This window comes from Chenopodium quinoa, unplaced genomic scaffold (genome assembly GCF_001683475.1).
Source record: "Chenopodium quinoa cultivar QQ74 unplaced genomic scaffold, ASM168347v1, whole genome shotgun sequence".
NCBI lineage: Eukaryota > Viridiplantae > Streptophyta > Magnoliopsida > Caryophyllales > Amaranthaceae > Chenopodium > Chenopodium quinoa.
Window position 1 is genome coordinate 1,679,645 of NW_018744582.1, and position 26,424 is coordinate 1,706,068.

Below are 26,424 nucleotides of genomic sequence, written 5' to 3' on the forward strand. Positions count from 1 at the left end.
AGGAAATTTACATACGCGGACGTTACTCGTCAAAGAAAGCTCACTTAGTATTTGCCCACTTCTTAAATTTCTTCTAGACTTAACGGCTTTAACTAAAAAGTCTTCCTCAAGTTACTATCAATACAATTGTTCTTTTTTGTAATTTGCCCCCTTCACTGTACAAAAGTTAAGAAACTCGTAGTTGTTGTAGATTTAAATTTACCTTTTAAAAAACACGTATAACATCTACTCATATTATATAGATTTTGAAAAGAATAAATTTTAAAAGAATACATGTAAAAGTAAAAGTGTTTTAAGATATGGTGTGTTTTATTTGCTTGATTTTTACTTATCTGACCCTATTTGAATTTACCTGAACTTATCTGAACTTATTAGACCTTATTAAAACTTATTTTAATTGTAATTTAAACTTGAACAACCCTTATCAGAACTTTTTTTTTTCTGAACTGAACTTATATTATTAGACCTGAAATAAGTGAAAATAAGGTGAACAGAATAAACCCTACACCTCAAGAGTTTTAAGTAATAAATGACCTTGAACGAACAACGATATTATAAAATTAAAAGTGTTTAGGTAACTTTGACATATTGGGTATTATAACATCAATAAAAGTTGAAATTACAACCAACAATTAGATTTTCTTTATTTTTTAATTTTTTTTGAACTTTTGCTTGAAAGGTGGAAGATATCATAAGTTCTAGAATTTCAGCTCGTCTTGTGTGTGGCTGGCCACACGGTGTGACCACTTATAAAATAACAAAGTAACACAATCGACCAAGTAACTCCTATTACACTAACGAAGTAATATAATCCCTATAATGGTTAGCCACACCGTGTGACCAGCCACATATAATAATTTATTTTTTTTTAACATGTGTAAATCTTGACGTGGTTGAGTTGATTTTAATTGTTCAATTATTCAAAATCTTGTAACATTATTTTTGTCATTATACATGATATTTATGAATGCGCACACATTTATTATGATGATTATGTGGGGAAAACAAGATAGCAAAAAGGTGCATTCATTCCTAGGCTTATTTTTTATTTTTTTATACGAAAATTATAGTGATTTATATATAGCACATAAGTTATTTTAGATAATCAATCAAAAGTCTTTCACTCATAAAATTTCTAGAAAAACTAGGAAGCGAGGCAAGGCCTGTGAGTGAACAAGTCCTACTTGCAAACAATCACTATTACTCATTAGTCATTCCATCCCAAAACGACATGTTTTGACTTTAATTTTATGGTCAAATGTTGAAAGTATTGACAAATAGTTCTAATTAATACAAAATATATAAATAAAATATAATTATGTGATGTATTGTTTTTTGTCTTTTTTTTTTTTTTTTTTTGAAAGAACATGTGATATATTGTTAATTACATTCGACTCATTTTAACTCCACTTACAATAGGTGAATAACAATAATATTAAAATCAATTTTTCATTAGTCTAAAAGACTTTCTGTAGTCAATAGGCAAAATTTCAATCTTTTCAAAAATTACATATCCCTTAATCAATTGATTATATCCCCACTTCATGTAAATAAGAATTAGTGTTGATTGACTTTTTTTATTTTTTTTATTTTTTATTTTTAAATGCAAGTAAATAATTAATTTTAAAAAAACACGTTAATTTTCTCACTATCTTTCTCTACAATTCTTTGTAATCTTTTAGTCCTAAGTCAAAGAAGAACTATCCCACATAACATGGCAACATCAAAACAAAATTACCAATGATTCAATCAAATTAAAAAACTAAAAACTTTCGAGAAACCTCAAAATCGATCATGTTGACAAGTTATAAATTCAAATTATACATGATTTTATTTTCTGAACATAGAGAATAAAAATAAAAAATTCTATTCATACCTTATATACCAACAAAACATACAAAGTATATAGTTAATTAACATCAACAAATTAATACAAGCACATTATACATAATGTAAAATATCCTAAGTTTCAATGATATGGAACCACATCATACAAATACAAGTACTCCGGGAGTGATGGAACCGCCCCCATGAAATCATGTGATCACATGCAGAAAAAATTGTCCTTAATAAATCTCATAGTACAATCTTTGATTTTATTTTATTTTTGTACATTTTTGTTGTTTATGATAAATTTTCGGTGTGACGCAATTTCCAATGTTGGTACATATGTTCAAAATAACTGCTCAACACAATTTTCTAAATTTATTTATTTTTATTAAAATGTGAAACTCAAATGATTAACATGTACGTAGCCATGACTCGGTTAAAAAAAGGAAAATGAACATATTTTTAAAATGTAGAAATTTCCTGGGAATTCTACTATACTGGTAACCTGAGAAAAATGTTTGGGAAACATTTGACTTCAATTTCGAATGTTAACAAGTTTAATTAAATGATATGATATGATTTGATTCAAAATTTTAGCATGGAATTGATGATACAAATAATATTCAAACTTTTGACTTATGTAATTCAATGACAACCATATTTTGACTGTAATTAAGCTATGGGTTTGTGTGGCGCACACACTAATATGAACGAAAAGGTCAACAAAATGTTTTTGAGTTTATGATACATACTCAAAACTAACACATCTGACATTATTTCCTAGATTGTGTCTTATATTGTTTTGAAAATCAAGTTGTACTCAATTACTCTCAAGTGTATAAAAAAAAAAAAAAAAAAAAAAAACTCTCAAGTGTATTAAATATCTAGATGTATACAAGTATATTCTCGAACATATCTATAAAAATGTCAATAAATAACCCTCCAAAAGTCCAAACATGAGGCATAAGCCGACTATTTATTATTATTATTATGAGGTTTTATAATTTTTGATGCAAGCTAGGAAAATCTAATAGACTAAAAAAGTAAGGTTAGGGAGGTTTATCCTCCAAAATTACATCAGCAATGTACCCAGGAGGGTGATTTAAATGAAGAACATTAAAGTCTTGTGAGACACTTTTCCTACAATTTTTAGCTAAAATATCGGCAGCCTATTAGCAGATCTCCCTTCATAGCATAGCTTAATTCCCTGGATACTCTCCATAAGGTCCCTGCATTTTTGTATGATCAAAAGGTTAGCATCTTTCACACTTTCATTGCGGGAAATAAGGTCCACAACTTGGCTTGAACCTAAGCTTATCACGATGTTAGTCCAACCCTTCTCTGCTACAATTTGCAGACCCAGTTGGATAGCTCTGAGTTCACCTATCAAAAGCTGATCTTAGTCGACATTTTTGTTGAAAACCAAGAATCCAATTTCCCTGTTCATCTCGAAAAATACCAACAATGGCTGCAACTTGAGAAGCATTTGTGAAGGAAGTATCACAGTTCAATTTTAGCCATAGGTCAGGGGGAGGTATCCAATGAGTAAGAGGAGCGGTATAGTAGAGAGAGGAGGGACCCAACGAATTCTGCTTGGAGGTGTGAAATTCCCAAGCTTGAGCTTCCAAGTAGGATTTTTCAATGGGTTGTTGAGATTGACATAAAGTTCCCTCATTTCTCCTAAGCCAAAGTTTCCAAATAACAAAGGAGAAGAGGGTTTGCCAGGGATGAGCAATGTTGTTTGAGGTAGAAGGGGGTTTGAGGGTGAGGTTGGTGACCAGCCAATCTTGGATATTAGGAGAGAAAAAATCAGAGGAAACTAAACATAGATCCCAGATTTCTTTCTCTTGTGTGCATTCCCTGAGAATATGAATTGAGGTCTCAAGGGAGTTTGGACAGCAAGCACACTTATCAGAGGGAATGATGTTTTTTCTTGCAAGAGTAACCTTATGAGGTAATCTGTCCAGAAAGCATAACCAGATAAAAATTTTATTTTTGGAGCTGTGTTAATTTTCCAGATCCAGCCTAAGTCCCTATTCAAATCATATTCATCCTCAAATAAAGACATTGCCTTTTTAAAATCAAATTTGGCTTTTGAAGTAAAATCTGAGAAGATAAAATCATGACAATCATGCTCAAGAATCGGGATAGGGATACTCAAACACTGATTGAGAATATTATCAGAAAGAACAAAGGACAGATTGGAGAACTCCCACTTTGAATCAACAATACATTGATCAACCATAATATCCCCCTCTCCTCTCTGTAAAGGACCTTGAATCATACTTCTAATGGTGTTACTCCCACTCCATTTATCATTCCAAAGAAAAATATCTACCCTATCCCCAACTCCCCACTAGATATGACTCTTAAAAAGATCCCAAACCTTATCCATACTCTTCCAAAGATGAGAACCATAAGAGAAGGACCTAAAGAAGTTGTTGGGTTTAGAATATTTATCTTTGAGAACTCTAACAGCTAGGTTGTCCTCCTGATTCAGCATTCTCCACCAAAGCTTGAGCATGTGCACTTTGTTAAGAGCCTTAGCACATCTTAAACCCAGCCCCACTTTATCCTTAGGTTTTGCTACCTTATCCCAACCCACTAAATGAATACCTCTCTGATTGTCACCTTTACCCCAAAGAAACTTAGCCATGGCACTGTTCAAATGATTTAAGAGGGATTCGGGCAGTAAAAGGTATTACCTGTAATAGTTAGGGAGGGTATTAAGAGTGGAAGAGATAAGACATAACCTACCAGCCCTAGTTAACAGAGAGGACTTCCAAGACTCTAGTTTTCTGAGAAATGAACTGAGAGGACTTCCAAGACTCTAGCTTTGGAAAGTCTGGAACTTGAAAGTGGGAAGCCAAGATAGGGACTCAGGTCATCCGTTTCCTTAAAACCCAAAGAGTTGCAAAAAAAATTCTGTCATCAGGGGAAGTATTTCTGGAAAAAAGGACCTTACTCTTGTTTGTACTCACCGTTTGCCCAGACACATCACAAAATTGGCTCAAGATATCTTTTAGAGAAAGGATATTTTCCAGGATGGTTTCACCAAAAAGTAAAATGTCATCTGCGAATAAGAGGTGAGAAATAGGGACCACTCTCCTACCCACCCGAAAGGGGGTCCAGACTTTATCTCCTATAGCCTTATGAATCATTTGGGATAGAAATTCCATGCAAATAATAAAGAGGTAAGGGGAGAGAGGGTCTCCTTGCCTTATCCCCCGGGAGGGGGTAATGACCGAAGAAGGGATGCCATTCACCAAAACGGAGGAAGACACAGAGGAAATGCAAGACATAATCATATCAGTGGACTCAAGATCTAGACCGAAAGAACAAAGAGAGCTTCTCACAAAGCTCCACTCTAGCTTATTATACGCTTTTTCTAGGTCAAGCTTCAAGATGAACCAACCTCTCTTATCTTTCCTACTTCCATGGAATGCAAAATTTCAATTACCACAATGACATTAGTCTCCGTACCTCTACCTGGAAGAAAGCTATTTTGATTAGGGGAAATTCTATGAGTTAGAAAGACTCTTAGTCTATTTGCAATGATTTTGGTAACAATTTTGTAGAACGTGCTGCAAAGACTTAGGAATGATAGCAATGTAAGTCTTATTTATCTCTTTAGGAATTTCTCTTTTTGAAAAGATATCTCTGATGTAAAGGGATAAGTCAGACTTAATGATTTCCCAATATTTCTTGTAAAAGAAAGGATGATAGACATCCGGCCCAGGAGCGTTAAAGGATCCCATTTTTGAAATAATTTAACACCCTAAATTTCAGTAACATCAGGAGGATGAATAAGAGATATGGAGCTAGAACTCGTGGTTAGAGGAATAGGGAGGGAGGAGACAACAGGGGGGAGATGAACGATGAAGAGAACAGATTTGAAAAATAATTCCTGATGTGTTGACTCAAGTGGGAGGGATTTGAGATTTCCTCACCAACCTCTAAAGTAAAAGAAATAATTCTATTCCTCTTTCTATTAATGAGAGCATAATTATGAAAATATGAAGTAGTCTTATCCCCTTCTAAGATCCAATTGTCTCTTGATTTCATCATCCAGAAAAGTTCCTCTTGATGTAAAACATCTAAAAGTTATTCCTGTAGCTCATTTTCTAACTCAAAAAGAAAATTTGAGAAGCTATCAATCCCTTCAATCCAAGCAAGTAAGCAAGCTTTTTTTCTTAAAAATATTGCCAAAAACGTTATTTTAATTCCAGTTCTCCAAAACAGGGTGACAAATTATTTAATTTTTCAAGGAAAGGATTACTAGAAGAACACCATTCCGACGAGAAGATATTACAAAAACTGGGATCAAGACACCACATTGGTTCAAAGAGAAAAGGTTTAGGGCCTTGGAATCCATTTTTATCAGAAAAATTTAGCAAGATGGGACAGTGATCAGAAGTAAGTTTGGGGAGAACTCTTAAAAAAGTAGAAGAGAAAAGGCTCACCCACTCCATTGAAACCCAAGCTTTATCCAATCTCTTGAAGATAGGACCAATTTTTCTTTTATTGGTCAAAGTAAATATCTGACCGCAGTAGCCTAAATCAGTTAGACCACAGACATGCATACAATTTAACAAAGCATTAGCCCTATGAAGCTTAATGGGCGACCCCTAAATTTTTCATGAGGAAAACACACTTCATTAAAATCGCCAAGAACAATCCATGGTAAATTCATGATGGAGCTCAAATTTTCAAGTTCAGACCAAAGGTTTTTCCTAAAACTAACTTTGGGATTAGCATAAATATTGGAAAGCATAAAAGTTTTTCGAGAAGAAAGTACCTGAATAATTTCATGAATCCCCTGGTTTGAGGTTCTAATGGGTTCGAAGCTCATAAAGTTCGAACGCCACAGAACCCTCCCAAGAGGCCCACTGGTTCCACCATCATCCATTCATCATAAGGAAGCTTACTCACAATTTTCTCAGTACCCGATTTACTGACTCTGTTTTAAGAAATTACCAGCATAAGGGGTTGGTGCTGCTGAATAAGAAGCCTAATGTTTCTTTTGAATGAGGGTCTAGCTATCCTTCTAGGGTTCCAGTATAAGATAGACAAATCACGAATGGTTGGGGGCGTGGAAAGGGCTCGACCTCTTCTTCTGCCATGCTTCTCAGATACTCCCTCTCCCTTCCCGTTGTAAGGTCGAATAAAATGTAGTTCCTCGGCACCAAGGATAGATTGATTGATCTTCCTTTTTCTGGCGCTTCTTCTAATTCCCAGTGGATATCCATCTGAATTTGACGTTCCCTTCGTCTGGCTTTGACAATTTTGACGGCATTGGACTAACTTATGGAATCTATTGATACTGGCAGAAATTCCAATTGTATCATCTCTATAGTCCTGGGAAGAATCGGAGGGGGGTCCAGAATTCAGCAAATCCACTTTTTTCATATATACATGTGGCTACTGGCTAGGGATGGTTATTGGGCGGGTCAGTGCGCGTCATTAGCGAGGCGGGTTGGTTGCGGGTCATGATGAATATTTAGCGGGTCAGGGTCAAGGTAAAAGTGAAACGGGCCATTAACGGACCTTTACTCAAATTTAATATTTTTTTTATTTTTTATTTTTTTACAATTATTGTTTTCCTTTATTTTTTGTCAATGTCCTCCATCTTCTTCTTATTTCTGGACATTCTTAATTTCATCAACCACTTAAAAATGAAAAACAATGCAAGCTTGAAGAAAAACCGAGGAATTAACGACACTAACAATGATCCAATCTCACTTGTTAATAAATCCTCTTACCTCGATTTCTCACTCGTCAAATTTTCCCCAAGTTATTTCCTCCTAAAACTCGAACCCTATATATATCCAGATTCATAAATTAATCGTATTATTTTCTCTGCAATGATCGAGAATGGTGTAATTTGGTGGCGATATTGCCGTATTTGTCGTAATTTGTATTCACTAACTCCGAGTGCGCTTCAATGGAGAACTCTGAGTGCACTTCAATGGAGAACTCTGAGAAGCGGCTTCAATGGAGAACTCTGAGCGCGCTTCAATGGAGAACTCTGAGTGCGCTTCAATGGAACACTCTGAGAAGCGGCTTCAATGGAGAACTCTGAGCGCGCTTCAATGGAGAACTCTGAGAAGCGGCTTCAATGGAGAACTCTGAGTGCGCTTCAATGGAGAACTCTGAGAAGCGGCTTCAATGGAGAACTCTGAGTGCGCTTCAATGGAGGAGAGATGGAGGAGAGAAAAAGGTGGGCGGAAGAACAAAGGAGAAGAGAGAAAAATTGGAAGTAAGGGCTAACCCTTAGCCATTATTATTGGACTTTTTATTTTAATTCTTAAATTATTGGGCCCCAATTGAAACCCTATAAAAGCCCTACAAAATAAGACCCTATAAAAGGTCTGTCCGTTAAAAAATTAAAGAGTCAAAACCCTTAGTATTAGGCCCAACCCTTTTGCCATTGGATAGCCCTACCTAATAACCACCCCTACATGTGGCATATCATTTCTACTCTTATTGTGAGCCGAACAATTTCCTTGAGTTTTGCTCATTCGGATATACTATATCAAAAGCTCATTCGGATATACTATATCAAAAGAAAGCCTAGAGTAGATACATAAAGTAAAACAACCGAATACAACATGAGAATTGCCTCGGCTTCCTGATTCCTACCATATACAGATATACTACTATATGTCTATTGTCTATATGTATTTATGTTATCTAGGAACTGATATCTCCATCAATTACTATATTTTGATGCCAATAAAGTGATTAACGGTTCAAAAAAAAAAAAAAAGGAGGTCAAAGCATATATAGCAGCCCATGCTAGACAACACGCCGTTTTACTCATGTTGCACCTCATTCAACGCATCTCCATTTCCATGTGTTGCTTTATTTTGTTAGATTCATAAGATTTTGGCCTACTTACCTACGATGATGTTATAGGAATAAGTAGGATCACAAAGTTAATGATACAATTGATATATCGATGTATTGAATACAACATACATACATTTTCCCTTTTTATCAATTTTCCGCTTTTAATTTTTAGTGTCTCGAAGCATACTTTGTAATTTTATAGTTTAGCAGTTTTAGTATATATATATATGCTACTCTATTGCTATACATTTGAGCTCCACTCACCTCGCACTAGCACATCTTGGTTGATTAGTATTGATAAATAAAGTCTTGGTTGATTAGTGTTGATAAATAAAGTCAAACGGAATTTCAACTACGTTCACAAAACATTCTACCTTTGTGTTAGTGTCCAATTCAATGTCGATTATAATGAGCAAATGGGTTAGCTTAGTTGGTTAGAGCTTTCTTCTAGATTACAGGTGATCCTGGAATCGATTCTCATCCCCGACTTTGTGGCTCATTCGCACAAAAAAAAAAAAATGTAATAATAATGAGCAAATGGGTAAAAATTGTGCGTGGGGCCTTTTAACGTACAATTTTGTATCATTAATTCATTATATGGTATATACTCCGGTGTATAATGCCAGGCCATAATATATCCCCACACCCTAATACATCATTAAAATGATCCACAAGGACCACAAACAAGGGAATTGAAAAAAAGAATCAATTGTGGGCCGATAACTTCACTGAAGTATTGCTTGCTAGGTTGTCTTCTCTTCGCAAACAAATTAAACTAGTATACAACTTGCAGCTCGGATTGGAGCTAAGATACTACATAAGTGTTCTTACTTGTAAAGATACTTGGAAAATCTTAAACAACATGGATCGTATTGCTTTGTCATTATATCATATTGTCGACATGAAATATTTTGACAATAAGTTTGACTTATAATAAGTAAACATGTTATACTTCATACACATAGTTTATATGATTAATTATTATAATTTCTATCTATCTCCTAATAACAGTCTATACTCTGTGATAGATTTCGGAAAAACTCCTCAATTTGGAGTGTGTACCATTGATCAATACAATTATCGTAAACCTCATACGATAAGGATACAAAATATCTACAAATACTATCCTAATATCTACAATTATCCTAGTCTCGTGGCAAGCCTATTCAGGATCCTACTTTGTATCATAGTTTAGCCGGTGCTCTTCAGTATCTTACTTTCAGGCCAGATATTGCCTATGTGGTACCATAGATGTGTCTTTTTATGCATGATCCCTAGGAATCTCATTATGATGCATTGAAACGCATTCTGCGTTATGTTTAGGGTACCATTGATCATGGCTTGCATTTATATCCATCTGCTTCTCATCGTTGATTACTTACACTGACGCTGATTGTGGAGGTTGTCCCGATACCCGTCATTCAACATCGGGTTATTGTTGCTTTCTTGGGGACAACCTCATTTCTCAGTCAACTAAGCGCCAGCATACTTTATCTAAATCGAGTGCAAAAGCAGAATATCGAGGCATCGCAAATGGGTCTCTGAGGCATGTTGGCTCCGTAATCTTTTACTTGAGTTACATTGCTCTCTTCGACAGGCTAATATTGTTTATTGTGATAATGTCAGTGTTGTCTACCTTTCTGGCAACCCGGTACAACACCAACGCACCAAACATGTGGAGATGGATATTCATCTTGTTCGAGAAAAGGTTGCTTTGGGTCAAGTTCGGGTTCTACATGTTCCTTCTAAATATCAATTTGCGGACATTTTCACAAAAGGCTTGCCACGAGATTTATTTTTGGATTTTAGATCCAGTCTTAGCGTACGACCTCCTCCCACTATGACTCAGAGGTGTGATAGATATTATAGTATGATAATATTTGTCACACCCCCACAGTCATAGCGGGAGGAGGTCGTACGCTAAGACTGGATCTAAAATCCAAATATAAGTCTCGTGGCAAGCCTTTTGTGAAATTGGAGTCATGCTCCTTATTAATATCAATGTAATTTTTTCTCCTAAGAAAATTTAAAGAACTAGCAGCGGGGTGTCCCAAACGACTATGCCAAGTAGTTGGAGAAGTAACCATGAGTGTTGATGCAAGACATGAGGATGGTGGAGTGTTGGTGGTGACTGGGTAAATGTCTCCCGAACTCTTACATCTCATGATTATCCTCCCCGTCCGAAGGTCCTTCACAGAAAAACCATAAAGGTCAAATTCAATGGAAACTAGATTATCAGAGGTAAAATTACGAACTGAAATTAAGTTTTTTTATGATTTGAGGGGCTAATAAAACATCACGTAGTGCTAATTTATTGTTAGGGAGAGTAGTGTGACCATAACCCGTTATTGGAATGCGGTGACCATTACCTACTAAAATATTATTATTAGTGCTCAAATTAAATAGAGGCATGATAGTACCTGAGTTATGAGCCATGTGCGAGGTGGCACCTGAGTACATATACCATTCGTTGTCCGTGTTTGCAAGAGTCATGGACGAATAAGCAGAGCCCAATTCAGTAGGACTATATAGTAGCCCGTATTGAGGCGGCCTAGCCACGTAGGCCTGCTGAGGTGGGCTACGAGTGGTCTGGTTTGGAGATGCAACCGACCTGGGCTGCCCAATTGGTCCTGGGCGTAGGGTATGGGCAGGGGGGTATGGCCCAATATCCACGCCACTGTTGAGGAGCCCACTGCTGAGGGGGCTGATTGGGCCACACAGGTGGGTTGGCCCACTAAGATTGTTAGAGGCTGTTGGGATGAGCCTTGTTGTTGCTGCTGGGAAATGTTTGCTTGATTTGTCGAGTTGTTGCCTCGACCTCTGCCACGTCCTTTTCCACCTCCCTTGCCACCTGGACGTCCCCCACGGCTGCTGCTTGAGCCACGGCCACCTGAGGCATAACCACCATTGGAAGGGGGTTGCTGCGTTTGACCATAACCTTGAGAGGAGGCTGAATCTTGATGGGTAATAAAAGAGACTGCTGCGATTGACCTTGATCATTGGCTCGACGAGATTCTTCGAGAAGAAGTCGAGACCTGGCAGTGTTGAAAGTGGGCAAGGGATCGGTTTGTTGAATCATTGTCGCCACCATATCGAAATCGGTGTTGGTGAGACCAGACACTAGACGGATTATCATCTGTTGCTCCGAAACGGGTTGATCAATATTGGCTAATTGATCGGATATGCTCTTGAGCTGTTTACAATATGCAGTAACACTAGGAAAATTGCTAAGATAAAGCAAGTTGAATTGATTTTTAAGATAAACGGCCCTAGTGTTCTTGTTATCTTGAAAAATTTCTTTAATACGATCCCAAATTTCTTAAGCAGTTGATTTTCGAGACAAAATCGTTTCAAGGAGGTCGGTGGAGATGGTGCCGTATATCCACTGCTTGACAATTGCATCAAGACGCTCCCACAAAGAGTCCAAGACATCTGAAGAACGGGAAACGGTGGAGTCAATGTGATCTAACACATTTTAGGCACAAGCATGGTTCTCAAAAAGCTCAACCCAATTATAATATTTAACCTTCTCATAATCAAGCAGAAGAGGAATTGCATTTTTTATATTGTTTACTGTCAAAGCGGGGTGAAACCCCGACGTGAATGGTGGCGCAGGTGATGGAGGAGTGGGGTCATCGTCTTTGGCCATGACAATTCAATATAGCAGTGAACAAAAAATAAAAAGAAATTATGGTATACCGCAATCAGCGAGAAAACAGAGAACAAAAAGAAAAAGGCGCGGAAGCTTGATGAAGGCAAGGTTCCAATAAAAACAAAAAAAAACCAATAAAATTGGAAAAATAAAAAATTGAGATCTAAAGCCTAAGCTGTGATATCACGATAGATTTCGGGAAAACTCCTCAATCTAAAGTGTGTACCATAGTGTTACAATTATCGTAAATCTCGTACGATAAGGATACATAATATCTACAAATATTATCCTAATTTGTGACAAATTAATATTATCATACTATAATATCTATCACTCCGTGTCAAACTATATATTAAATACAATTATACGTGATCAACTAAATTTATCATTTGTTATACATAGGTAGTGATGGTTTATATTTATTAAATTGAGTTTTGAGTGACTGATCAACAAAATGAACTAATAACCCAATTATTTGACAAAGATAATTTTTATAAAATTATTATATGTAGTATATTTTTATGAGAAGAGTTTATATAATGTGGCAATTTTTCTAAGAAGGGGTGACAATACACTCAAAGGATGATTGAAATGCATGAAGTGTATTGTTATGGTCATCATAAACATCATGCATGAAATATAAATATTTTATGCTTTGATATTATCTAATAATAATGCTAACATAATAATTATACTATATACTGTATATTATACTTGTATAATCAACCAAACAATTATGTCACTGCTTTTGTCAAAATATGCCACCTGTTACAAAATAAGATAGCCATAACAATAATAATAATACTAATAATACTAATAATTATAATAATTATAATTATTAAATAATAAGGAACTTCTAGAAGAAAAGAATCAATAATGAAAAAATAATCTTAAATTGCTGACCTAGGCTAACAACTAACCTTAGCCAATTAAGGTAACAAAGCCGCCATTTTCATCCCTTAATTCCTCTTTAATTTTGGATCTTCAAAGTCAAAATGATCAGACCAAATTCACATTTTCATCGAGTTAATGGGAATAGGTGGCTTTATAATCAAACGAGTTTTTGAAGTAATGCATAATGTTGTCATTGTCAATATTTGTCATATTGCCTTTCTACTTGAATGGAGTGTACCAAATTAACCAACAACTTGACTGTTTTGGTTAATTAACGATGTTATGTTCAATTGTGAGACTCAAACAGATAGTATTTCCCAACAAACTAGTACTACATAATAAATACGTATAGGGGTATAGGCCATACTCTTTATATTTGAGTCTCCGGTTTCATACATTTGTTGCTTTCACGTATTAAGGACGAGTTTTGACTTCTGATCTCAGTTAAAGTATATTTATTGATTAGGGAAATTAAACTAAAATTAGTGTCATCTAAACTCGACTCAGTTGGCTTTTGTATAGTTTTCAATACAAATATTAGATTATTAATTTCATACGTTACATATAAGTGACAATTAGAAAAAGTTTAAATTTTTGAAAAATACAAGTATATATTTATATAAATCTAATAAGATCTCACCTAACCAAACAAATCTTGGTGGAGTTGGTGGAAAACTCACCTTTTGACTTTTAGATCATAAATTCGAATCCCACAAATTACATTTACTTGGAGTCAGTTCAGTATGGTCCTTCATCTTGCCTTAAAAAAAAAAAATCTATATTGAAAACTACTTCGTAGTTGGCTATTGGCTTACAGACTGTAAGCTGAAGCTGATACTCGTACTGTCGTACAACTTAAAAGTTAACTTTGGGCCTAATAACACGGAATGTTGGAAAAGTTTGGGCCTTTTGGCTGGTATGTTACGGTTGTTTGAAGTGGGCCTCTCATACAGTCATACTATGTATTACAAACATCTCGAATTATGAATTGAATAAAGTTATTAAGTCAACATCTGTGAAAAATTTTCACTTCAAAGGTTCAAGAAATTAGTACAAATATCTGTTTAAAGTAAAAAAAATATGGAATCAATTCTTTAAATTACTAGCTAATTGCACCATTGGCAGACAAAATATAATGGTTCATTTTGTATTTAGGATGTGTTAGTTTATATCAACTTATTTCGACTAATCTAAACTTATATAAAATCATCTGATCTTATATTTATGGTATGAGTATATGTCTAGCCTGATAAGAACTTAATTTTTTTGGACTTAGAGTATATCCAAATTATGTGAAAGTAAATTGAAGAGAACATAATCTTATTTATGGGAGTGAAGATCAATGGTTCATTGTAGTCCATGAATTGTATTGCTAGCTTGAGATTTATTAGGGGAGAATTTGCTCAACTCTCACTAATAATATTTTTTTAAAGAAAATCATGTCTAGACACTCATTTCTTAGTTACCCTCCGCCCCTTTATTTTTGCCTCATTACTATTTTTTGGGTCAAACTTTGAAAATTTTGACCATAAATTACCGTTAATCTATAAACGATAATATATTCATGAGTGGTCTTGTTAGATTCGTCTCGTTGTATATTTTATTAATATCACGTTTTTATAATTTTCACGTGTATGGATATAAAGATATAGACATTTTAAGACGCGTTTTGGAGACCGTATATAGTCAAATGGGGCAATAAAATATGGACAGAGGAAGTAATGCATTTTCTTGGTCAGATACTTGAATACTAGTATGGGCCACACTTTGGGCCTTCTTTTTTTTTTTTTTTTTTTTTTTTTTTTAATCTGAAACATTTGGAGTTTTATGATTGATAATAATGTACGCTTGACAATAATGTACATCAACCAAAGACAGAATTAACATATTGTGATCTTGTTAACAATAATGTCCATTAGGCAAAAATAAATTAACATGATCAGTAAGAAGACTATATTTTTCATTAAATATAAGTACCAATGATGGACAAAAGTGATCTGATAATGTCAAAAATCTATATAGTACAACTATAAACATGGAGCAAATAACATGTATAAACTATAGACAACTACAAAACCTAGAAAATATTGTGCCCAATTATATGGAACGTAACAAAGAAATGAAATTTGTTATGCTTTAGACAATTCTATTTCAAGCAAATAGAATAGTGGTTACAACTTACAAGTCTTATAAGTTACAACGGTTAAGTTCCAACTTCTTAAACCCGAGATCATGGGTTCAAGATTTCCTAGATGAATAAAAAATTATTTTGATTTTACTACTTGTTAATTTGTAAGAAGATGGTGTAGTTGACACATATGATAATTATATTGAATGGCGCCTATTATATGGTCTATATACATGTTAGACAAGTGTTTGATTTATTTGATCTCTATAAGTTTTGTGCTAAATGGCTTTTATAACGCCTATTTTGACCGAAGAAGTTTCATCATTGTGAATTGGGATCAATTTATGCCGGTCAAATATACATCAACTTTAGTTGACCATAAGACTTCCTATAGGAAGTGTAACCTATTACGTTTTTTGTCAATCAAACAACATTACAATATTTCAAGATTTGAAGCTCTATTTTGTGTGATTTCACATATCAATCAAACAAACACTTAAGTTAATATGTATCGTCAACGTTTGCATTTAGTTAATTTGAACGGCCTTTTATACCTTTTTTTTTTACCTATTAGAATCTAATTTATAACCTGAGAGTTTTCATCATACATGCATTTGTATATGTGCATGTCCCTAGACACCTTGAGGTGGAGGAGAGTAGTGTCTTTAGATAAGTTGTCTCAAATTCTTGAATGGTACTAAAAAAGTTGACTTGGCAACTTAATCACAACGAACTATAAATAAATATTACGGAGTACTATGGAAAAGAGTGTATAAATAATAAACTTATCAGTAACAAACTAACTGTAGTCATATATATATATATATATATATATATATATATATATATATATATATATATATATATATATATATATATATATATATATATATATATATATATATATCTTACATCTGATGTATGTATCATATGTAGAAAAATAGGTGTCAAATGTATGTAACTTACTTATTAGAATTTTATATAGTTTCTGAAAATAGATGCATGTGTTGAAAACTTTTAGAAAAAAACTGCCTTGAACAAAATTCAAAAGAGATAAGTTTGAACAATGCATGCAAATTTGGACATTAATTAAAATAAAGATAAAATAAAGTAGAAAGGAAAATAATCTCATTTGTCATTAGTAAGTAGTAACAGCCTAATAATAGTCATGTTCTTCACTTAGATATGATGTATATTATTATGTGCATGCAATTAAATTCGAACAATCACACTTTTCTTCCTTTGAATATAATAAAATTTAAGGTGGTTTACTTTTTGTCTAAAAGTTTGAGCACATATATATATTAGGAAAATTGGCTTAAAATAATACCAACTATCAATGGTATGTGCAAAATAATACGAACTCAACTATTTGCTATTAACGATACCACCTTTTGTACTATATGTGCAAAATAGTACGCCGGTCACCGAAAAAATATTTCGAGGAATATTCTATCTATATTTATTTTTATTTTATTTTATTTTTAATTAATTTTATGTTTTCTTTTCAAAATACATATTATGTTAACAATTCCCTTCCCCTTTGTAAGGCTTTTTTTTTTTTTCGAATTGTCAATATGTGTTTAAACATTTTTTTTTCAACATACCAGTAGCAATTTCTACTATCACACAATTGTATATAGGGTATTTAAATGCATTATTATATTGATATAATTAGTTTCAAAAACTCAATCCCTAAATTCACCAACCAAAATAATGTGGGAAATTTTTTTGATTTTTTTAAAAAATTTAAAACTAATTATATCAAAATAATAATGCATTTAAATACCCTTGGTAGTAAAAATTACTACAGGTATTTTGAAAAAAAAATATATAAATACATATTGATAATTCAAAAAAAAAAAAGGTCTAACAAAGGGGTGAGGTATTATTAATTTGGATTGTACTGTAAAGGAAATTGTTTACATAATATGTATTTTGAAAAGAAAATAGAAAATTAATAACAAAAATAAACAATAATAATAAATATAGACGAACTATTTCTTGCGATACTTTTCCGATGACCAATGCACTATTTTGCACATATAGTACAAAAGGTGGTACTGCTAATAGCAAATTGTAAAGTTTATATTATTATGCACACACCGATGATAGTTAGTATTATTTTAAACCAATTTTCCTATATATTAATATTTTAGACGAATCAAAAAGAGTAAATTAAAACCAGGAGAATTGCATGCAATAATAATACCTGTATTTACATTGTGAAGAAACAAATTGAAAAGCATGACCGCTCCCATATATTAAGGGTAGGGTGTAGTGATGTATGTTTTCATGACAATAGATAGAACACGAAAATTTGGGGGCATTTAGTTTCTAACAAGAACAACTTTGAATTGGCTATTTGAGTCTTTGACGGGATTGATGAAAATTTTGGCATCTTTCTTTCTTGACCAAGTGACAAATGCCTTAGTTTGGGGTATGTGATTGCTACTTTTGCGTTTGATTAGATTAGAAGTAGAATTGTACGTAAATCATCATCTGTTCTTTTATTATTGTAACATTTGTAACTCGATATACTTTTACATTCAACTTAAATCATTGATATTTTCAATTTTTTATAAGATAAAATTATTATAGGTTGATATTTCGGTGTGTGTATATATATATATATAAGCTAAACTTTTAGCCAAGTCATAAAACAGCGACATAGGCAACAATTAAATATTAGTATGACACTTAGAATTTATTTGGATATATTTTTATAAATGAAAAAGATGTATTTTTTTAATAGGATAAAAACTAAGATAGATTTTATAGGATAAAAAAAAATTAGTTTAGAGTTTTATTTTCAACAAAATTTTGACAGATTTATAGGATAAAATTATTGGTTTAGAGTTTTATTTCCGATAAAATACCTATATTTCACAGGTACAAAATAAATTATAAGTTTAGCCAGATCACGAGACATTGACATGACGTTTCAACTTTTCACCAACTGTTGCGCCATGTGGATAACAATTATATAATTTACCATATAAATTTATTTTTATTTCATAATTTTTTTGGAGCGAAGGAAGTAATTCAAAACGTACAACATTCATTTATAATATATCCTAATCGATTGAAATAAAATACTTCACAATCTAAATTGATTTTATTACTTTATGTAGAATTGTCAATCAGGTCGGGTTACGGGTCATTTCAGGTCGAGTCATTTCAGCTCACGGGTCAAGAAATGTTTACACTAGCCCAAAGTTTCGGGTTCGGGGTCAACCCAACGGGCTTATAACAATGTTTTCGTTTACTATATTTTTGGCTAATTTTTAGAAATTTATAATATTTCAAGCTTACTTTGCTATTTTTTTAATAATTTTTTAAATCAAACATTTCCACCAATATTATTATTAGTCATCACATGCCTATAGCATAATTATATCGTCACAAAATCACTTCAATTCCTAACTAATTTTGTATCAATGAAATATTTTAAAGTTTGGTACATAAATAAAAAGTTTATCTTAAAATTCAATAAACAACCTGAGCATCGCACGGAGCACCAAACTATATATATATATATATATATATATATATATATATATATATATATATATATATATATATATATATATCACCTAACTAAGGCCAAGTTTACTTCACCTTATTTTTGATAAACTTAAATTAATTTTATTGAACTTAAATTATTTTAATTTGTGACTTGAAATCTATTAGGACTGATTTTGAATGTATATATCTCTCAAACTATATATAAGTGATTTTGACGTGATTCAAGTTGGAGGTGATAACTTGTTTCAAGGGCTTTCCAACTATAGGTCATACGAGCAATTCTAATAAGAAAAAAAAATAAGTTAAGACCGTTTTTCGAAGAATTGATGAAGCTGGAATTTGCCGACGATATGGTATGCCCGTGCCTGGTCGAAAATTATGGATTTTGAGTCTCTACCTCGACTTTTTGGAAGGAGCACGGAAGTGCCTAGTTGGGTGAGACCTTAGCTTTTTTTTAAGTCTAGTTTAAGCTTGTGATTATGGAATGTTTCTTAAAACTATATTTCTTTTATGACGGCTATTTTGTGTATACTTGGAGAACAATTTAGGGTTTTATAAGAGTTTATTTTCTTGTGTTATAAAAGGAATCTTTAGGTGATCAATTAGATCACATCTTTTGAGCCATTAAATTGAAGACTCCTTGTATATTCTCTCATTTTTCTCCATCATAGTGAAGAAGCACTTAAATCCCCCACCTGTTAATGTAGGTCTAATTTGACCGAACCACGTAAAAAAAAGGGATGGGGGGAGTAATAATACGTATGCAATGATTAGTTTTCTGCAATTTTGTCCTCCATGATAGATTATAAGTTCCTCAAGAAGGTCATGCAACTATAACTATGCAAGATTATGGAAGGAATGAAGACAATCCATATCACGTTAATGCTTGGTTGTTTGAACGTTGTTATATGGCCGAGTGATCAATAATTTTCACACGAAATGGTTATGTTAAACTCAAGTTAAAAATTATCGCGCATCTCTATGTTGCATTGCTCTTAACAAGCTAGTGAAAATTTAATCAGGAAACTCTAATCCAAGCATGATAATGGTGGCGGAGATGAAAATGTTTTATCAGGTGTGTAATTATACATGGATTTGAATACTAAAATCAACGCGAATTTGAGTGGTTTGGGGATAAGGAGATATAAACTATACATAGAATATGATGCGTAACAATATGCTTAAATTAGTTTGAGAATGACGACAAAATTTCATATATAGGTATGAAGATGGAATAAGATCTCAACGAATTGTAAATCCAATAGAAATTGAGACTTTGTTACAAAGCAAGATCCAGTCCTACAAAATACGTCATTCTTATAGGAATAGAATGTGTTAGGGTTCTTATTAGTAGTGATATCTCAGGAATTTCTCTGTATTTAATAGTTTGAGTCTCTTAACACTCTGATAACACTCGTTGGTATTAAGTTGAATTTAGATGATATCATTTTAATAATAACATGTATCAAAGAGGTGTTAATTTTTATACCAGTTTTAGAATGTATATAATGTGTGTGCTATTGCCAAATCAGATTCAATGAGATTTGGGTGTATAATTAATTAATTAAGCATAACATAATTCTGAGTGTCTTTTTTCACAATAAATAATGGCAAATTCTACATGGTAGTTTTTAATAACGGTAAATTTTATTTGGTGGAATTTTTTTTTTTACCATAATTTCTAATGACTCCCTAGAATTGATTAAGTCTAAGTAGCGGCCTAATTTCACTTAAATTGGTTAACCCATTGACTTATGGCTAACTTTTTAACCTTAATCTATTAAATTACTAAGCTACTCCTTAGTTTACACCACATCATTACCTAGCTCCACACCTAAGTAGCCACCTCGTTGACCCTCACCACGTTCAAAACCAGCCACCGCCCCCTGAAAACCAGACTTACTGTTTGAAATTAAACCTAGTTGCCCGTACATAAAAAACATGAACAGCTCTTCGAAACCCCCCAACCACCGCGAAGCATTCCCTTCTATTGAAGCATGCTCTGATTTGTCCATTGGACCTAGGTAATGGGGATGTATATATAACGGGGAATGGGGTTGGGTGCTAGGAGGATAACGGGGAAAGGGAAAAATAATGGATGGAGAAGAGACTGGTTCTGGGTGTGGGTGGATAAGTAATTATTTTGGGGGTAGGTTAGTTATTTAGGGGATTAGGGTTAAAAATGAGCCCAAAATTAGAAATGATTAGCCATTAAATGAAATAAAAAGTTCACTAAATAGATTTTTACCATTCTACGGGGTCACTAAAAACTATGGTAATTTTTTTTTTTCCCCACCAAATAGGATTTACTGTTTTAAAGGCTACCATGTCGAATTTTCCATATTTTATTTAAGTGATGAAATTTAAATAAGCAAACACAATTTGGGAGATTTTAGTGCCTTTTCACCAATACACCTTTTCATTTTAGACATGCATGTTTTCATGTAATTCGTTAGAAGAACCCCTCCCCCCCAAAAAAAAAATTAAAAAATAAAATATAAAAAATCCATATGTATTCATCTCATTTGGAATTATATATGTAAAGTTTGTCCATAAATATGGGTCTGGCAACCTAATCGGAGAGTTCAATAATCCACTTAATTATAAGCTCAAAGGAGCTAAGGTTCCATACTAAATCTAATTGGTGATAGTTGGGGTAACTCCTTTACCTTATAAAATGAAACCAGTTCGTTTTTTCTCCATTGTGGGACACTTGCTTCATCAATATATAGCGAAATTGGCATTTCTAGCATTAATTATGACTTTGGTGTACTCAGCAGCACTACAACACCAACTCTTTTAACGGGTAGAGCGGGTGTCATAATAAATGATACTGATGGTCCTATAAATAGGCATATTTGGTGTTGTTTTGGATATTTATAATAGCCGTTTATGACAAACGTTACACCCAACCCAAAGTTGGTGATGTTAAGGCAAATTTTGCCTATAAAAGCAATATAATTATAAAAGAATAATCATGTATGTTGATTTGTTTAAATGTATGGTTTTAATGTATTTAATTACTACGTATTTAACTAGTGTTTCAGGTTGATGCTTTGAATAATATTATTGTTCTATAATGTATTTTGTAATCAATAGGTAATTCAACTTTTTAATTAATTTAATTGTTAACATACATAATAATCATTTGATCTTATTTAAGTATTTGAATGTATTTTAGTGTAGAAATTTTTGATGTATAAAATAATTTGCAATCAAGTCATTATCTAGTAAAACTTAACAAATAACAAATGAAAAAGTGCATAGTATTTATCTCCACATTGTCTAAGTTAACTATTATTAATTTAAGATAAATAAAACGCATATTTAATGGAGAGAAAAGATGGTAAAACTCCTTGTTTATTTCTTGATGGATCCAAGTGCAAATCTTGATATTAACATTTTTTTTTATTGAATCCTACAATGATGACATGGCATCTTTCTAGTGGAAGAGACGGGCACACTTTTTACTCTATAATCAGTGTGTATCCTAGGCAATGACCTGCGTTGTTAGATTTCGTGATTTTTTAATTGCATGATATTTGAAAACATCTTTAAAAATTGTGATGAAGAAATATCATTACCATAAGAAGTTAGGGTAAAAAAAAAAATCTATAATACTTTCTTATTGTTAAATATTATAGATGTGTTGGAGGTATAACTAATTACTGTTGTAAACATTGTAAGAAGATAACCATAAGAATATGTTGTTTTTAGTTTGAACCATTAACAATTGATGGAGTGTTGGACTGATGGTTGAGTTTTTAAATTTTATTTCAGGGATCACGTGTTCAAAACTTTGTAGGGACAATGCCAAAAATCAAATGGGATAATATTAAGGAATATAAGTAGTGATTTCTTAAAAGTTTACACATGTATGTACATTTTTTTTGTCATGAGGTTATATAATTATCAAGGAAAGAAATCAAAACAATACAAATCTTAATAATTTATTAGCATTTATGTAAAGATTATGTTCACATGTAATTAAGGAAATGATTATTTATTTCTTCTTATTTTTGCTCTAGTCAAATTATATGATATAAACCTTAGGATGTCAATTAGTCATGTATTAGTTATGCCACATGTCAATGCGCTCTTTCTAAGGGGTTCCAAAATCATCATAAATAAAAATAAAAACATTTAACAATTTTACCGGAATTATGTGTCATATATATCCCATCAGATTGTGTTTGAGGGCTTTGAAAAATCTTACAGCACAACCCTCTATATAAACTCTAGACGATTTGGTAAGATAGTCACACATACTATTTAGTCCTACAGTCCCCCTTGAGTCAAAGAAGCACCCGCTCAAAGTCCAATTTCTTCTTAGTTTCAAAACAAAAATTCAATCTCTATCTTTCTTTTTTCTCACCTCTTTTGCAAAAACCAAAAAAAAGGGAAAAAAAATGGAAGAAACTATTGTTTTAGTTGTAGGAGCAGGCCCTGCAGGACTTGGAATTGCGGCATGCTTAACAAAAAAATCTATCCTCCACATTATTCTTGAAAAAGAAGATTGTTGCGCTTCTCTTTGGAAAAAACGCACATATGATCAATGTCATCTTCATCTAGCAAAATAATTTTGTTCATTACCATTTAAGCCCCATGCACCACATGCCAAGAAATATTTGGGTAAGGATGATTTCATAGATTACATTGATGAATATGTTTCTGAATTCGATATTAGGCCTCGATACTTTAACTCTGTTGAATCTGCATCCTTTGATGAAGCCACGGGAAAATGGCTAGTTGAAACCAAGAACACCTTACAAAAGGTGACTATAGTTTTTGTGGCAAGTTTTTTGGTTATCGCAACAGGTGAAAATGGCAAAGGTTACATTCCTGATATTCCTGGGTTAAAGGATTTTAAGGGAGATGTCTTACACTCTAGTGAATATAAGTCTGGTCGCGAGTTTAAAGACAAGAATGTTTTGGTCGTTGGATGTGGCAACTCTGGGATGGAAATCAGTTATGATTTATGTAATTTGGGAGCTGACACTTCAATTGTTATTAGAAATCCGGTTAGACTTCTTAGCTCCAAATTTTTTGTCCACTAACTTTGTGTGTTTGTTACAATTTAAATTAAACTTTGCTTTACCCACACATACACACACAGAAAATAAAAAAAAATAAAAAATGTAATGTATTAATGGATAAACTTATTGTTTCATTCATGCAGGTTCATGTGGTTACAAGAGAAATAGTTTTTGTAGGAATGCACTTGTTGAAATACTTTAGTTTTTCAATTGTGGACCCACTTATCACTTTTGCTAGCAAATTAATGTATGGAAACTTGTCGAAGTACGGAATTCATCGACCAAATGAAGGCCCTTTTTTCTTGAAGGCAACCAAGGGAAGAAGCCCAATTATTGATGTGGGAACTATTGATAAAATTCAATCCGGGGAAATTAAGGTGAATTTCATACCTTTTCTTTGTAACCAACTATTTTATATATTGGAGATATTTTCGGTATTATTATTTTTGCAAAGAGGAAAAAATCGATTATATCTATACTATATATTAAAAGGTGTTCCTAAAAATTTCTATGTGTCACGTGTGTCCCTTCTTACACTAGCATAATGCCACATCACCAACACTAGCATACGCCGCTTCATCAATCAACAATTTTTATCCCATCATCATCAACTAAAAATGGATACCAATCAACCTTTTCTTTCCTGGTTAATTCTTGTTTGATTTTGTTAAACCAGTTTTCATCATCGTTAATTTTCAATTGTAAATATTGTATAGATTGAATTAGAACACCAAACCATAATGAATGAAAACCTTATTTATGACATCTTAACTAGAAATACATCATGCAGTCATGCTCTATTATCCATACAAATATATAAATACATATTCAAATGCAGAATAAAAGCAAAAAATATGTAAACTAATTTATTATTGTCATTATATTATAATTACTAATAATAAAAAAAATCAGCAAGTCTCTCAATTCTATAATAAAAAAAATTACTTAAAGTATCCCCCGAAGCAAAGCCCGGGTCACACACTAGTTTTCTCCCTTAATCTTTTATTGAATTCCATGAGGACATTACAATCTATCATAACAATGTGCGTAAGGTCCACATTATTTGGCTTGCATATTTCACAATATTAAAAATGCACTTTATAATTTGCGTTGTTTCAACATTGTTAGAAGAATTTAATAGGGGTAATTTACTAAAAAAAATTCTTTGTTTTTTTCATACTTTTGTGTGAAGAAAATATTGCTAAGTATAAAAAATATATCATTTGCTATCTGACTTAATCTCTTACCTTGATTCTTGTTATTTGCAAATAGGTTTTACCAAGGATTGCTAGTATTAACAAGAGCAAAGTAATATTCGAAGATAAAGTTGAATTAGAATTTGATGCAATAATATTTGCGACCGGATATAAAAGCACAACTTGTGAATGGCTTAAGGTATGTACATTTCTAATCATTAAATTTATGTGACTAATATGTACTCTCTTTATGTAACCACTTAATTTATGAGCATCAATCATAAATGTTCATTCCTGAGTTTAGCTAAACATTGTGAGCTACTCTCCCTACATATCAAATTAGTTTACACACTTTAGCCGAGTATGTATGTTTACCAACATATAAATGTGAAAATTTTAGAAAGTATTCCTTCGTTTTTTTTTTCTCTAATTGGCTATTTACATATATGTCGTATTTAGAAAATTTGGAAAAAAAGATGAGTGGAAAATATATACGAAGTATATAATATGAGAGAAAATGTTAAAAGGGGGTAAGTGAAAAAAGAAAAAAGATTGTGGATAAAAGTAAGAGAAACTATGAAAATGTGTAATTATTGACTTGTTATATGGTATGAGGGTTAGATGATAATAGAGGAGGTATGTCTAAATAAAATAAAACAAATAGTCAAAATCAAAAGTGGTTAAAAAAATGCAAAGAGACAGCAGGTATTTCAAAAAATGCAGAAACCCTGGCTTACTTGTTTTTCATAGTATATGTTTCTATCTTATTTAATAAATTAGTCGTAGTAGTGCATGTAAGTATGTAAACTAGATATTATTAGAAATACTAGGTATATTAATACAAATTTATAGCATAAAAACCTAAAAATGGTATTGTATTTTTTTGTAGGATTATGACAACATAATAAAAGATGATGGGTTTCCAAAGAACCGTTTCCCAAATCACTGGAAAGGAAAAAATGAATTGTATTACACCGGATTATCAAGAATGGGACTACAAGGTATATCAAAGGATGCTATAGTCATTGCTAATGATATTGATATGGTTTTGAAAACTATGGTAGTCCCAAAAGATTTTTAAAAGAACTATGTATAAGTGTTAAGTTTTGCAGATGTTAATTTTGTTTGATCCTTTACCCCTAAGGTTTATGTTGTTATACTAGTTATTTTCCTCAATAAAAAAAATGTTGTGCTATTTACATTTTGGTTTTACTTTGTGTAGATTTGTTAATGCTCCTACAATCCTACTTATATCAGCAAATTGATGACTTTTATTTTACTAAGGCCTTGTTTAGTTCAACTTATTTT

General features: G+C 32.6%; 1 protein-coding gene and 1 pseudogene across 1 annotated transcript; one reads left to right on the forward strand and one right to left on the reverse strand.

The window, feature by feature from the left end:
* Positions 1-10,576: 10,576 nt before the first annotated feature.
* Positions 10,577-12,693, reverse strand: LOC110699268. Its single transcript, XM_021876767.1, has 2 exons — positions 11,103-12,693; positions 10,577-10,871 (listed from the first exon to the last, which is right to left on the reverse strand). Exons 1-2 carry the CDS (start codon positions 11,680-11,682, stop codon positions 10,837-10,839), a joined length of 615 nt encoding a protein of 204 aa, XP_021732459.1. The 5' UTR covers positions 11,683-12,693; the 3' UTR covers positions 10,577-10,836.
* Positions 12,694-22,907: 10,214 nt separating this feature from the next.
* LOC110699456 lies at positions 22,908-26,197 on the forward strand (annotated as a pseudogene).
* Positions 26,198-26,424: the final 227 nt, after the last annotated feature.